This window comes from Paramormyrops kingsleyae, chromosome 21, assembly GCF_048594095.1.
Source record: "Paramormyrops kingsleyae isolate MSU_618 chromosome 21, PKINGS_0.4, whole genome shotgun sequence".
In the NCBI taxonomy this organism is placed as follows: domain Eukaryota; kingdom Metazoa; phylum Chordata; class Actinopteri; order Osteoglossiformes; family Mormyridae; genus Paramormyrops; species Paramormyrops kingsleyae.
Window position 1 is genome coordinate 7,335,045 of NC_132817.1, and position 14,944 is coordinate 7,349,988.

General features: G+C 46.1%; 2 protein-coding genes across 3 annotated transcripts; one reads left to right on the plus strand and one right to left on the minus strand.

Annotated features, from left to right (window-relative positions):
• tnfsf10 (TNF superfamily member 10) lies at positions 1-6,170 on the plus strand. Of its 2 annotated transcripts, none has more exons than XM_023824386.2 (5): positions 1-146; positions 3,311-3,445; positions 3,568-3,613; positions 3,710-3,826; positions 4,811-6,170. In XM_023824386.2, the coding sequence occupies exons 2-5, from the start codon at positions 3,311-3,313 to the stop codon at positions 5,266-5,268; spliced, it is 756 nt and encodes a 251-aa protein (XP_023680154.1). In that variant the 5' UTR covers positions 1-146; the 3' UTR covers positions 5,269-6,170. The 2 variants fall into 2 exon arrangements, with proteins under 2 accessions (XP_023680154.1, XP_023680153.1); XM_023824385.2 differs by lacking the exon at positions 1-146 and adding an exon at positions 2,547-2,716.
• A 1,650-nt stretch (positions 6,171-7,820) lies between these two features.
• On the minus strand, positions 7,821-14,637 carry msl2a (MSL complex subunit 2a). Its single transcript, XM_023824457.2, has 2 exons — positions 13,134-14,637; positions 7,821-11,830 (listed from the first exon to the last, which is right to left on the minus strand). Exons 1-2 carry the CDS (start codon positions 13,273-13,275, stop codon positions 10,209-10,211), a joined length of 1,764 nt encoding a protein of 587 aa, XP_023680225.1. The 5' UTR covers positions 13,276-14,637; the 3' UTR covers positions 7,821-10,208.
• Positions 14,638-14,944: the final 307 nt, after the last annotated feature.

Here is a 14,944-nt window from a genome sequence, read left to right on the forward strand (position 1 = left end):
GGGGAGGTATTCTGTACTATATTTGTGCATGTGAAGGTATGTGTATATCTTCAAGTTAACCTGAACTGAAAAGTCAGCACGGCCAAGCAACGTTATGCATTCCTCTGGCATGTAATCCTCAGAGACTTACTTTGCCAACTTTGTCGGTAAGCAGAAATTTTAAAGTGTTTTTTTTCCACTCTTCCCCTAAACTCACGTTTATGACATTGCGAGGTGTTCGCACGTTCACACTCAAACGATGCTTCGAGACCACAAAGAGGCGCAAACCGTCAAATGCGCATAATCCTGCCGTGTGTCGGAGGGGCGGTTACAGTATCTGCGGTACACAGAGCCGAACGGCATAGTTCTGATCGGATGCTTACTTTAATCGCTGTTACCGCTCAAACCAGTTCACAAAAAGCACTTTTTAGTACTTAAAGATAGGTGGCTGGTGCAGTTATTTCGGGATTACTTTTGGGAATTAAGAAGCCTAAGAAAGTGCTTTTTTATATGGTTTAACAGTAAAAAGATTACCCAGGGATGACTGAACATGAAAACCAGACACTGAGTAAGAGCTTAGTATGTCCAGCAGGACTACTCAGCACAGGATGCTTTTCACACACTGCACAATCCCCTTATCACCCCCAACATAGACCAAATAACAGCGGTCAGCACTTAAGAGACCAGAAAAGCAAGTACAAGGGCACTTTCTGCTCCCAGCCGGTATGTATCACTGGGATACCGCCGTGTTCCCCAGACACCACAAGCTAGCGACGCCGCATGAGTCTTTTCAGCTTTGGGAAGACGCCAATAATTAAACTCCACCCGTTTTGCTTATCAGTATTTACTAGCGTCTCCATGCTAATGTAACTTATTAAACACGAAAAATTCTGATTTTAAAGGGCTACTGAAGGGGGTAGAGACTACCTGTTCCCACATGGGCGATGTCTCCAGATCAGCTTTTTTATTTGCCACGAGGCTGCTTTTGTAACTCGGAGAGCCGTAGCCATTTTATCCCCGAGCTAACATTTTGTTCGGGGAAATTCCAAAAATCATTTCACTGTACTTTGTTGGGGGTTGGGGGTGCTGGGGGAGGGACTGCTAGTCAGGGGCCCCTATGCGGCCTCCCTGCATGCCTCATACTGACCTCATTGGCTGATTTAAATGAACAGGACGGTCTGTCACCAGCACCTTGTCAAGAGTGAATATAATACCTGCAGCTCGCAGACATCTGGAATTATCTTCCCTGTCCATAATGCTTTCTCGAAGTAATGTTCCAGACCTTTATGGAAAGTAAATCTCTCACACAATTAAATTACGCAAGGAAAGACTAATACTCTTTTCTTTTCTTTTTTTTAAAACTATATGTGGTTATCCGACAACGTTTAACAGTGCTTCGGGGGTACGTAGTGGTCGGGGTCCACATTTTATAATTCCACCAACTTCCTTCATACCTTTATTCTCCAGGGGTGTGACTTTACATTGTTCCATTTACAATGAAAAAAAAACCATAATAAAGTTGTCAGACCTTTTTGGAAAGTCCCTCTCAGCTTGCATACCAACAGTGTCCCAAAGCAGAAATCGGATCCTGCAAATCTGCTTAGCCGTGCCATTTTGGTTTACCCACGTCAACCTGCTACTGAAAACCAGTAAAGCAGACTACCCCGAGTTTCGGGCAAATTTTACATTGGCTGGACCGGATCCTGTTTCTGTGCAGCGAAGGACATTGTTTCAACCATGGAAAATGTTTGTATTAAATGGCCTAACTTGCACGCGTAGTCTGCAGAATTATAGAAAGGAAAATATGTTATACCAATGAATCTGCCACGTGCTGCAGTGCTCTGTAAGCAAATCAACAGTGCTTATTCTTAATAAATTATGGTTCAGTGTTATGGTGGTTCTTAATGAGGACCAATTAATCAAGCATAACCTATACAATAGATACATATACACGATGTCCGCTCTGAACAGTTAGGGCATTCATGTGATCCCGCTTCTTCGGCTGTCGCCCACATAGTATGATGGGGCCGAGGTGATCGCATCCAGAGGTTGAAACATACAAATAATATACACTGTAAAACAGGGGAGATTCTATCTATTGAAAAGAACAACGAGCTATAAGTCAAGTTTACCTGGGGTTTGACTTTTTAATTTTTCTAAGGAACACATTACGCAAACACTGGCAGATTTTCAGAAGGAATCGTTAAAAGTAACCTGGAGTAGGCAAATATTAAACAAAAACAGACATGAGTTTGAATTACATATTCAGGACGTCTAAAGAATTTTGTCAAATTTGCAGTTACTTATAATTCTTATTTAATGAAGACTAATTTGTACGGCCTTTTTACTTCAAGATAACGCTCAAAGAAAATAGAAAAATGACATGTATTTGCATTCAGTAGAAGTCTCTTGCGTTTGATGTCCTTTATGAACTAAAAACAAAAGCGTAGACAAAGCCCAGTCCTCCGACCAGGACGCGAAATAACAATGCAACATTTGGTGCATTGTAACGCGGCTCTCGATGCAAGTTTTCTCTGAGACGCCCACCCCAAGCTCCGCCTCGTGTTTTTTATGTAGTACAATGCGGTAAATCTTAGTGAACGTAACGTTGCAAGAAGCAACGATGAGCATGAGGAGTTCGATGCAGTGGCTAGCGTTACTATTTTTAGCAGCTATTCTCCTGCAAACTATCGCGGTGGCTGTTTCGTTTATATACTTCAGCAGCATCTTAAGCACGGTAAGATATTGGAAGCGAGAGACGCAAGATCGCACAACCACGTCGACAAAACTTCCAAAGTTTGCTACAGGATAGGGGGGGGGGGGAAATGCATGATAGAGTGCATGCAAAGAGTGAAAAAGAGTGACCAGGACAGCTGGGTGTTAGTGTGGTGCGTGTCTTCCGCAAGGGAGTTAATGACTGCGTGGGGCGAAGTCGCGCTTCACGCTGCTCTCGGTCAAGCTGTCCTTGTGTTTGACCAATGGACTTTGGCCCACTGTTTGAACAATGGACGGAGCGCATAATAGGCAACTGATTATTAAAGTTTATATAGTTGAAGGTGATCGGAATAATAGAAAGAAGTATCTTTCTTACGCTTTAGATCACGGTTTTCCATGTACTGTGAAATATAAATAAAATATATATTCTAAAAGTATTTTAAGATTTAAGATTAAACTCAGATGTCTGACAATCCAAAAATCCCGTGCGATTAACAATATTCTTCTGAAGCTACGCTGAACACAAAGGTTGCTTTATTCAGGAAAAATGTGAGTGAAAGGCACGGTTTGCTGGTTTTATGATTTAAAATGCTCTGTACTCTGTGTCCAACTGCAGATGAAAGAAACGTTTTCAAAAAGCAGTATATCGTGTCTGATGCGGGCAAACCTGAGAGCGGAGTATGATTTGGAGAGTGGAAAGGATGACCCCTGCTGGCAGGTCTCGCAACAGATTCATTTCCTGATTGAAAAGGTATCCTCTGTTAAATTTTAAAGGCACATCTTGAAATTCGGTTGATACTTTGGAAAAATAATTTGTGACATACCTGTACGTGTTAAATTTCACAGTCTGACCAAACACGTATTTTTTTGTAGACGATGTCTGGCCACTATGACAAAGGAATATCATCGGCAGTGAAAGGTACAATCCTTGAATATGTCAGCCTCGAGGACCAGCAAACTTCTGTTACTAGCAACGGTTAACCACACTGTTTTTTTTCCTTTGTTTATTTTGCAGGGGAAATCTCCAGGGTGCTGCCTTATTTGACAATGGAGGATCAAGATGCTCCCCCTCGTCCTGAAATCGCAGCTCACGTCACCGGAGGCCATTTGGCCGAAACGGGCAGAACAGAGGGTACGGCTCCATGTTCCCTCACTGCACTCCGGTTCGGAACATATGGCACGCACATGCAGTCCTGCTGGTTCCTTTGTCACAAAAAGAGCCCCGGCTATATACGATCGATGCAGGCAGTAGGGGCATAGATACCCTGGTAGATTCAGGGGGCCCAGTACTTTACGGGGACCCTTGAATACATAAAATTAGAATAATACATAATGTAAAGTAGGCTCAAGATGGCGCTTTCTCAGGGTATTTCTAGCTATGACCCTTGTTGGACGGATGGATGGATGGATGGAGCATTGCCTGTCCTCTGTATTTAGAGCCCCAGGGTGTCCATTCCACAGGCAGCGAAGAGCACTCCGCAAATCTGAAAACGAATGCTCGCAAACAGAAACTATTCCTGACATCTGCCACTGCTTATGCGTCGCACTGCCTGTGAGGCAATGCGAAGTGGAACGAAACAGGCATCTGCAAACGAGGCAATGACTGGACCCACTAGTAAACACAGGAGGAAGCTTTGGATCCATGTCATGCTACCAGCAAATGCAGAAGAGGCGTCCCTATAACTTACTTGGAAAATCAGCAGATTAGCCGTTGTCCTTTCAGCAAACTTACCCAAGCGCTGCTTCCTTAGGTGCAGGTCAATGGTGTGTTTAATGTCCGTCTGGATCTGAGAAAACTTCTGCCTACATCCCGTGCCTCAAAAGCCATTTAATGCAGGGGAATCCAACTCCAGTCCTGGAGAGCTACTGTGCAGCAGGTCGTCTATCCTACCCGGCTTGTGATGAGCCACAGCTGTTCTCAGGAACACCAGGAACAGGTGTGGCTCATCGGAAGCCAGGTACAGGAGAAAACCTACTGGATAGCAGTTCTCCAGGATCGGAGCTGGAGACCCCTGATTTAATGCATATCATATCACTTCCATCAGAGAATCATATAATATCAGTTTAAGGGCTTAGTTACAGCACTGATGTGAGACTGCTTGACTGATTGTTGCAGGTCTGTCCACAAGGAATGTTCTGGGCCAAAAGATTCCAGCATGGGAGTCGAAACGAGGCTTGGCGTTTCTGCACAACATGGAACTGCACAACGGGGAGCTCATCATTCCCCAGAGGGGTCTGTATTACGTCTACTCACAGACCTACTTCAGGCACTCCCAGACCTCCGAGGAGGAGACGGATGAAGTCGCAGACGGGCCGACGAGCGCGTTAAGTGGCAAGCAAATGCTGCAATACATTTACAAGAAGGTGGCGTCGTACCCGTCTCCCATCCTGCTCATGAAGAATGCGCGAACCACCTGCTGGTCCAGAGATGCAGAGTACGGCCTCTATTCCATTTACCAGGCCGGCGTGGTTCAGCTCGGTGTGGGAGACCGGCTCTTTGTGTCGGTCAGCAACATCAGCACTGTGGACATGGATGAGAAGTCAAGCTTTTTTGGTGCTTTTCTGGTCAGCTAATAAAGAAGAGTTTGGTTTGTTCCTTATGTAGAACTGAAGACACCTCATGGAAACAGAGGTGGAAGAACAAAGTGATGAAGGTCTCCTGATCAGTAAGCATCTGATCTACTGGTTTATTGTGTCTTTCTGTCCAAGATCTTGGGAGTGAGACTTTAAGAGAGACTGGTTGAACTTCCCTGTCAGTGCTGGTGACCTCCTGAGTGACAGTTTGTCCTCCTAGGTACTGGAAAGTAACTGATAGGCTGCGAAGAGGTCAGCTGACATAGCCAGTGTGACGGGACTTCAGAATAAAAGAATGTTGACCATGAGAGAGATTCTGGTCCACATTAATCAGAGCGGCTATGCTGTTGATCAGTGGAGCGATGCAGCAGGTTCGATCGGCAATCATAGCGGAATGGAATTTGTAACTTACCAACACGTTCTTATGCTCAGCTTGTTCTGGACAAAAGTCCACACTGAGTGACTTTTTTTTCACCCAGGTAACACTTTATAAAAAGTTTCCTTTATACAAGAGCACTCTCTTTCTTAAAATAAAAAATAAGCAAATACATATTACCTAATACAAATCACCCACCTTTGGTGAATAAACCTTAGATTCACTGGAAAGCAGGAGCTATGAAGCTGCAGTTGTTATTCAACAAAACTGCCCTGTTTTCTAAACTAAAGCTTAGCGGCCGCCGTATTTTAAACGTTTGGCAGTGGTGACTCAGTCAAATCACAGATTCATACCAATAAGTGACATTAAAAATGTCTTAATTTTTGTATACTTATTTGAAATAAATTGGGTTTGCACTTGATAATTTGTTGAAAATTACGACTCCAAGCGCACCTGTTTCTTTGTAGATAATACCTTCCAGTCTTTTTGATATATCATGCTAATCAATAAAACATTTGATAGTTAACCTTGGTTTGACTATTTTATTATCACACACTTATCAAATGATTTCATACTTCAAGTAGCCTATTTGTAACAATTACACACAAGTGTGTAATAAAACATGTGACGAACGTTATTCAGGTTTATATTAAGAGCTTAATTCTAGCTGGGAAGTTTAACTTGTTTAAAACACGCAAATATTTAAAGAAAGTTATTTAAAACAGATGCAGTGGATACACACATCTTGCCAAATAAATGGGTAAAGCAATTATCAATTACATAATTTGCCAATCAACTCCAAAAATCGGCCGTCAATTGTAACAGAATTATGCACCAAGAATATTTATTTTCCTCTTATATTTACTCATAGGAACCGTAATGATTTTTCAAACTGTCAAAGTACACTGTAAATACAGTATTCAAAGAAGTGTGATGTTTATCAGTAACGTAGACTTCTAAGTCAAACACCTTTCCGGCATCATATAGTCACAAGATAAGGGGAAGGCCTGACTGCGGCGCATTACATACTGCGCACGCGCCGTGCGCGTCTGTATTTCCTGGGTAGGAATGAGGCTTCTCGAAGCGTGTTTTTTTTGGTTGCAGAGCATAAACTGCACCCTAGCATACTTATACGCTTATCTCGTCCATAAGTACAAACTAACACATAACAATGTCTGCACGAAATAAAATTATCGTCGCAGCGGCGCAATAAAAACATAATCGTGCGCATGTAGCCAACGGTATTTTTATGCTCTTATTTCAAATACAGCATGGCCATTTCAAATAACGTAACGTAAAAAAGTATACCTTCCCCTTTTTGACAAATATCCTTTTTTAAAAAAATGCTTTTTTAGTCGCCGTACTGCCTTGTTCATCGGTATTAATGAGATTACTTTGCCCCCTTGTGGAGGAAAGGGAGAAATTCAGGTTGGAATAAAAATACTGTTACTACGGATTCCACAACCGCTTCGGCTTTAAATATTTATAAATGATACAGTTCAGCAGTGGAATATTACAAGGGCGCCTTTGGAACCAGTTTCTTAGGGTATATGGCTCACCTATCCTATGCAATAAGTACATAAATATACCCAGGTATGAAAGTGCATTCAATGTCTTCACGGTTGTTAATCGTTTTTGCCTGTTTGTTTTTTTTTTTAAAAAGCATATAGAAATAATGCTACAAATGTGTGATTTTATGCACTATTTCATTCCGACAATAGGAAGAGACATTACTGTCAAATTACAGGGTCTGTAGGTTGTATAAATTAATGTAAACCGATTTCATTCCCTTCTTAAGAGGTGGGTGTGGGGAAAACGTCGCCAAAACCATCTTCCGACCCAGATTGAGATGATGTAATAATCTTCGGCTTCTCACCTTAGGTGGGCATCCAATTCCTTCGCCTTCTCCATGGCACTAGGCTGAACCAGTATGCTGCCCGTTGCATGTTATGTTGATAAGCAAAGGAAAAAAGGACATTGGAAAACCAATAGCCAATGAGTGAGTCTGAAGGCGGGGCCAGTCACTTTGCTCCTCCCAGGAAACGTCTCTCTTAATTGGTCCAGACAAGCATGCTGGTTATTACAACATACAAGAACATCCAGATGTAATACAAGAGGCAGGCATGGGGGTCCCCTCCCACCTGGAGACCTGCGGTTTGATACATCTACAACGTAGCAGTAGAAAACTATCATTTATTGATCATTGCATTACATATTTTAAAATGTGGCAGTGAATATACCAGCAATTACAGGGAACTCGTTTATAGTCCAGCAACTTGAACTGTCGACACCAAGAATGTAATCAGGGTTCTAACATTAACCAAGAGTATTTGCAAAACCAAGACATTCTACATCTCTAATGACACAGACTATGTTTACCTGGTCTAACGGTGCAGTACTGTCCAAATATTTGGTCTTGCAGAGTTATAGTAGTGTTATCAACCATTTTAGTAAAACTCTGCAACAAATGATTAAGCAAATCAATTAAGGGGAACCCAAATCAGCCATAACAGCACAGTGAAGCATCCAGGGGGGGTTGGGGGTGGGCAGCACCTTCAGTCAGCTTTGAATAATTTATCCTCTTTTCCTTTTGGTCAATAAACAAATATGTAACAAAAGCAAAACAGATTAAAAAACAAACAGAAACCCATAAAGCTATTGAGGTACTAGTGGGGTAAAAACAAGGGCTGCTCACTGTAAATAAAACCCAAGCAAACTACATGGCATTTTTTTTTCAATATTTACTCATTATCAAAAATAGTTTTTCCCCCAACTTCTTGCAAATGAAAAACAGAAAAAAAAAAAAAAAAAAGGTACAGACTGGACATCAATCGCATTTTTGTCCCTCTCTTCCTATGGCTTGAGAAACACTACCTGAACATTCACAGGATATGACACGAGGAGAGACTACAATCGGAAGGCGTTGCCACCACTGGAGAACACGCACATGCTCTATTCATACACCCTGTGTGACGCGCGGCCGCCTTCCAGCCAATCAGGCTCGGCCTGGATGTCTCCGGCCAACACTCGTCTTACATTTGAAAATTTTGTCAGTCTGCGGGTGAAAGTCTGCAGAATAGCAGCTGAATTAAAAATGAAGGGGGGGGGGGGGAGGCAGGGTACTTTCAATCACCAATGAAATGGAAAAGACCACCCCCTTATTCAGCATCAGGGTGTTCCCGGACACAAACCCCAGCCAACACAAACCCCAGCTGTGGCGAACATGCGCTGCAGAGCTCACCCCCCGCATGACACTTATTAATACCCCCCTCCAGCCCCCCTAAATACACTAGGTAATTTCCCGCACGTTCAATCACACGTTCATAATCCAGCACAGACAGACTTGGGAAAGACAGACGCAGACACGAAGGCTGGCCTTTACTATCAGACTCACTCACAGCTCCTACACAGGTGCTTGTAGGACTAGCGTGAGTCATCCTGTGAATACAATGTAAACAAACAGGCCTCCGAGGTCGGGGGGGGGACTATGTAGTGTTCTACAGTGATATTGCTATGGTTACCAAGTAGGTTCCGTTGTTATTTGGCCTATTAATCACATTAAGTGCTTCATCCGGGGTCCCTGCCAAGACGAAGTGCAGGTAAGGCAGATGCACACCTATTCATTAAAAAGTGGCAAAGACTAATCGAGATTCATGCCCGCAGAACAGGATTTAAGATGTCACTCATTACGACAGTTTGGAAAAAGGGGAGTGGGGGGGAGGATGCGACTGCTGATGGTGTGTTGTGCTGCAGACGTGGAAAATGAATCATTTTCAGTAAGGTACGGGGTGGATGGGTGGAATAAAATAAATACCATTAGAAAAGTTTGCTTTTTTGTGGAATTACGTCACACATATATATAATACAGGTTTCTGAATGCCCCAGTGGAGAACACATGGCATGTGAAACAGCAGAACCGAGCACAAACAGGACAGCGAGATATTTCTGTTCTCTCCCGGACGGGAACGACTCCCGATCAGCCTGCTTCTGGGGGACGGAGGCCCGGCGATGGCGGACTAGCAGACGGGACTCCGCTAGGCCAAGTTCCAATAAATACTGCAAAATGTTGTCGTCACTTATAAAACACGTCTTTAAATGGAATTTGATGAGTGCATACAAAAACAAACAAACAAAAAAAAAAACAAACGGAAAAAAAAAACAATTATAAATACAACCGGCCTTCTCCGAAGTTACCGTCTCCATGGCGCGCCATGGCCTGAACGTCTCGCCCAATTTCGGGGTCGAGCGGGACCCACCGCCATGACACCGGGCCTCTCTTGCTGGAGGTGGTTAAGTGTAAATTGCTTGCGGCGGACGTGTGACTCACAGTAACAGCGCCCTCTGCTGTCAAACCCGCGGCAGTGCGCCACACAGAAGGGGCGCTGCCCTCAGGGACGTACAGGCAGGAGCTTTGGCAGTCGGGACTGACTACGTGAAACTGGTACTCAACCATAGCTGCCTTGGTGTAGTGCCTCAACCACCTCTACTTCCTGCCCGCAGCATTTTAAAATATAATAATAATAAAATAAACGTTGCCAGAGGGAGGGGTGCTTGCAGCTGGAGCTCAGCAGTCGAACCTCATGTCCAGAGTCTCATCGTAACCTTTGTCCTCATGCGGGCTGGCGGCAAGAAACGAGGGCACCGGCGAGCCGGCCGCCACGTTGAGGACCCCGCTGCTGGTGCCGGCGCTGCGCACGGCGATGCTGGTCACGTTGATGCCCAGCGTGAGCCGCGTCTGCTCCAGCGCCTTCTCCGGCACGGCGAAGGCCTCCAGCTTCTTCTCGCCGTTGGCCATGTAGGAGTTCTGGCAGCCGCGGCAGATGCAGTCCAGACAGGCCTTGCGGTTCGAGTAGCAGGGGCACCGCTGGCCGCGGCACGTAAGAACACTTGGGTTTTGGGTGGCCCGACCGCACTTGCAGCCTTTCTTCTCCTGGGGCTTCTTGTAGACCACTTTGGTGGGGCTTCCAGGTATCAGGTTGGCACCAGGCAAGCGGTCTTTCGTTTTGTCCTTGGTTTTAGGCACCCCCTGCTTGACCTTGGTGTAGGCCTTTTTGGGCCCATGGTCGGGGTTTTTCTTGATCCCCTTATTGGAGACCAGCAGTGTCTTGCTGACCTTGGGCGGCCCCCCGTTGGGGACGGCAGCCACCGGCTGCACCAACATCTTGCTGGGCTCCCGCTTCACCGAGATGGGAGCGGCAGCCGCTATCGGGGGCCCCTGGATGATGCTAGATATGGGCAGGGGCTGGATCTTCTCACTGTCGCTCTCAGAGCGCGACCGCTTGCGGTTGAGCCGCGCCGCCTTAGGTGTGGCCGCTGAGCAAGAGATCCCCGAGGGAGGTGGTGGAGGAGGCACAGCGGGGTGCCGGGAAGGAAAGACGCCGGGGTCCAGCGGGAGTGAGGGCTGCCGGGTGTCGGTGAACGGCCTGCTCAGGTCGCCCGATGGCTCTAAGCCAGACGGCAGGACGTCGGCACAGTCTTCCGCCGCAGTGTCGGGCTCTAGGGTCCGGAGCACCTCCTCTACAGTGAGGAGCAGCGAGTCCCCGCTGGGCTTGATGTCCTCCCCAAAGCTGGAGATATCGATGCCGTCGCTGCAGAGCTCTTCCGAGGCGGCTGCCCTGCAGACCGGCATCCCGTCCGGAAAGCCCTCCAGCTTCAGCTCCCTGCCGTCAACCGTCGGGGCCATGGTTCCTGGGGAGGGTGCGGCGACCGACGTCAGCTCCTCCATGCTCAGTCCGTTGCAGCCATGCATGCCGTTGACGCTGGGCACCCCGGCCACCGCGTCCGGAACCGGCTCCCGGGGCTCGACAGGGGGTTCCGGCAGAATGCGGTCACCCTGGTGTTCCGAGGTCGAAGGCAATGGGGAATGTGAAAGGGCGACTGGGGCGGTGCCCTGCGACTCCTCTGCTGCGCTGGCGGTCGGAGGAAAGCCCTCTTTCAGCAGAGCCAGGACCTCCGGGAAGCCGTCGCTGGCGATCTGCGACAGCAGCGGGGAGCTCGCCATGTACTCACAGAGCTTCCGGTAACACTCCACCAGGATGCCGAGCTGCTTGTTCTCCTCGAATTGCTCATAGTCCTTACACCAACTGCATGACGGCTTCATCACCATCTTCTGACCTTTGCAGCCTTTACACACATAGTGCTGGCAAGTCGAGTTGGTCGGAGCAATCGGATCTTGAAGCAAATTCCCTAAAAAAAAAAATTAAACGCAAAGTATTTTTTAGAGCAGTCTGGCCATAACTCACAAAAATATATATAAATACAGGTATTTTTAAGACACCCTGATCATAATGTTCAATTTAATTCTGCTGTGCTGCAAAGCTTGGAAGCCAGTCGTTAAAATCCAATAAATATAGCCAAATAAAAGCAGCCATTTCCGTTTGACATCGGCTACAGCGATCTATCATATTTCAGCGTGCAAAACATGTAAATTTGATACCCCCAGGACCAACTACATTGTTTCCTTTCTGACGCACAGCGAAAGGGTTAAACACGATAATTAGCGCCGAGTATTCAGACTGGCTTCCTTAGCAACGGCTGTCGCTAAGACTCGTAACTGACGTGTATGTAATGTGCTGCAGATGGAGGTGCGGCTTACTAAAAAAAAAAAAAAAAAGGAGATTTACCACCCCTGTATCCGCTCTACAAGCGATCCACCTACGGCGAAATGCAGCGCAGTCAATTAAAAATCAAATCATCCCTTTACGAACATCTAGAGGACACATGCATCCTACCAGACAATACACAGAAGCACATAATAGGTGCACGCGATTGACTATAACGACCTAAACATTCAGGTTACTCGAGTGTTAAAAGACAAAAACAGGAGGTGGGTACCCAAGTTAAACCAGATACCGTAGGTTCGGCAAACCACAAATTCGCTAGTCCTATGCAAACCAATAAGTGCATTACTACCTATAAAAATACAAATCATTTAAACCTTTCCCCGTTGCCATTGTTTTAAGAAAGCACATGAAACGGCAGCATTTGCTCAAGTGTCAAACCGACAATGTGTACATCGTAGGGGTGTTCCGGCGAAAACAGGCGCAGGCTGCTATTTGTAAACGGACCGGCGGGGAATGTTATATAATGACCGGCAAGCGGAAGGTGTTGCAATTGTGAAATTATACAGCACTGCAAACGTCGAGACATCAGCCATGAAAATCTGATTGATCATTTTAGCATCAGCACGAAAAGAACAACACCATGGAGGAAAGGAACCGCCGACCATTCACGGGACTAGCCGCACCATCGTTAGCGGAGCCGATTCCGTGTCGAGGGTCTTATCCTCCTATCTGGCGGTGAGCGTTAATATTCACGATGCATGCGGTGAACCGCGTTAAATAACAGGCGTGCATCAGTGGAAAAGGGGCGAGAAGTTATTGCATAAATACAAAAAAATACCAAGATTGACATCTCCTTTGGAGAAAAAAACCCAGTAAACACTGAAAACGAAGAGATTAATTTTATGGGCCAAAGAACCATGACTCACCACAAACAAGGCAGGAAAGAGACTGCCTAAAGAAAGGCAGGAGCTTGCACAGCTCGGCTACGGACTGTGAGTCCCGAGGATCGCACTGCAGCACCGAACGACACGCTGACACGTACAGAGCGGTGGCATTCACCGGGTTCATCGCAGCAGCCTCGCAGCGGACAGAGCCAGGTCTGGAGGAAAGGGGGGGGGAACAAAAACAAACAAAAAAAAAAAACAAAACAAAACGAAAAAAAAAAAACACCCAGCACGCAACAGATCCGCCTTTCAGACTTGATAAATATCTCCTTAATTGAGCCGAATGACGTCGGCCAAGGCTAGGTTCCGCACCTCATCGACCCCCGGTGTCCAAGAAAGGCGAGAGGGACATGCAAAAGGCATGGGGAGGGGGGGGGGATTTGCTCTCAAAAAGATCGGGCGTATTCAATACTAGGGAACAGATCACGGTGTGTAGTATCCCCAGTGTGTAGAAGAACACGGCGTGGCCGATGCACACAGTCTGTATTCAAAAGCACCATGTCAAAAACCGCATCGACAACCTGCTTCAGCGCTTCCCCTTCTTCCATGGCACGAAGTGCTTCCAAATCACCATTATCGATTAAAAAATAAAACAGAACCTAGGTTTAAAAAACACGTTAAAATGTTACTTAAAAAATCAACCGTGATTAAGATCTGCATAAACTCTCCCTTTCTCCAGACATCACTCGCATCTCTTAAGTGCCACGCCAGTCCAATTTTTTTGGGCTGTTCAACAATACGCGGGCGGCGCTCCGCCGCCGAGTCCCCCGACCGCTTTCCCCCCGATTGCTCGCTAATGCTGGATGCAGCAAGCAGGGGTTCAAAGCGGGATTCTCGGTTCCCAAGCGCCCGTCGCCTCTCTACCTCCTCCCCGGGATCCCGCTCGGTTCCGGAGAAAGCCGCTCTTGCTCCCCCCCGAAACCACTGTCCGTCCAGGGCATTTAGCAATTTATAAATGATTATTTTGGAGAGCGCGTCTGTTTGTTATCCACAGCTTCCCATGGCGGTAGGGCTGCAAAAAAAAAACAAAAAAAACAGGCCAGTTGACTCAATCCAATCCAGTATTTACCCCCCGAACATCCGAATTGCAAGAAAGCAGGAAGTATGCGGGAAAAGTCGCTCCACGCAGTGCACGAAGGGCGCAAAAGGCCAGAATATATGCTGAGATTTTTAAGAGGACGAAAATCTGCAGTGCTGGCTCCGGAATATGTGGAACAAAAATAGGCCGCTTTTTTCTTTTCTTTGGATCTATCCCTCCGCTTCACTCCCCTCTCCGATAAGTTCCGCGTAACCAGAGAAGGCTCGTTTGATTTCAAAAATCAGCTTCATTAAATCCCATTTGCTTATCACGAAAAATAATCCCGTTGCTCTCGGTGTGTTTACGTATCGCTAGATGTTTCAATAGTGTAATATAGCTAGCTTAACTATGGAGGTTTCTCCTTTGCCTTTTTCCTCTCCGCAAATGAAGGAGGAGGGGGCGCTGTGACCCACATCTCGCGAGGAAAGGGTCGCGAAATCCCGCGAGAAATGGTAACCGTGGTTACGCGACTGTGTTGTTTTTAACCCGCTTGGTAGCAATCAGAATGTAGAGTAGATTGATGTTCGTGTGGAGGACTGCTGTTTTGTTTTCGCATTAATATAACACAAACGTGCCTACTAGCTACTCCGCCTCCCTACAATCACTAGAATAATTCATACGTCCGTGTCATTTTTCTTCAGTAAAAACTGGTGCAGTTTGCTATGCATGGAAATAGACACGCAGACAGACAGAAAGACAGAAAGACAGACAGACA

Bases quoted from the DNA above. Each gene is read 5' to 3' on its own strand.
- msl2a (XM_023824457.2), bottom strand. From the start codon at position 13,275: ATGAACCCGGTGAATGCCACCGCTCTGTACGTGTCAGCGTGTCGTTCG. The intron at 11,831-13,133 runs GTGAGTCATGGT...TTTTTTTTTTAG, and splicing joins TCTTTCCTGCCTTGTTTGTG to GGAATTTGCTTCAAGATCCG.
- tnfsf10 (XM_023824385.2), top strand. From the start codon at position 2,603: ATGAGCATGAGGAGTTCGATGCAGTGGCTAGCGTTACTATTTTTAGCA. The intron at 2,717-3,310 runs GTAAGATATTGG...GTCCAACTGCAG, and splicing joins TCAGCAGCATCTTAAGCACG to ATGAAAGAAACGTTTTCAAA. The intron at 3,827-4,810 runs GTACGGCTCCAT...TGATTGTTGCAG, and splicing joins CGAAACGGGCAGAACAGAGG to GTCTGTCCACAAGGAATGTT.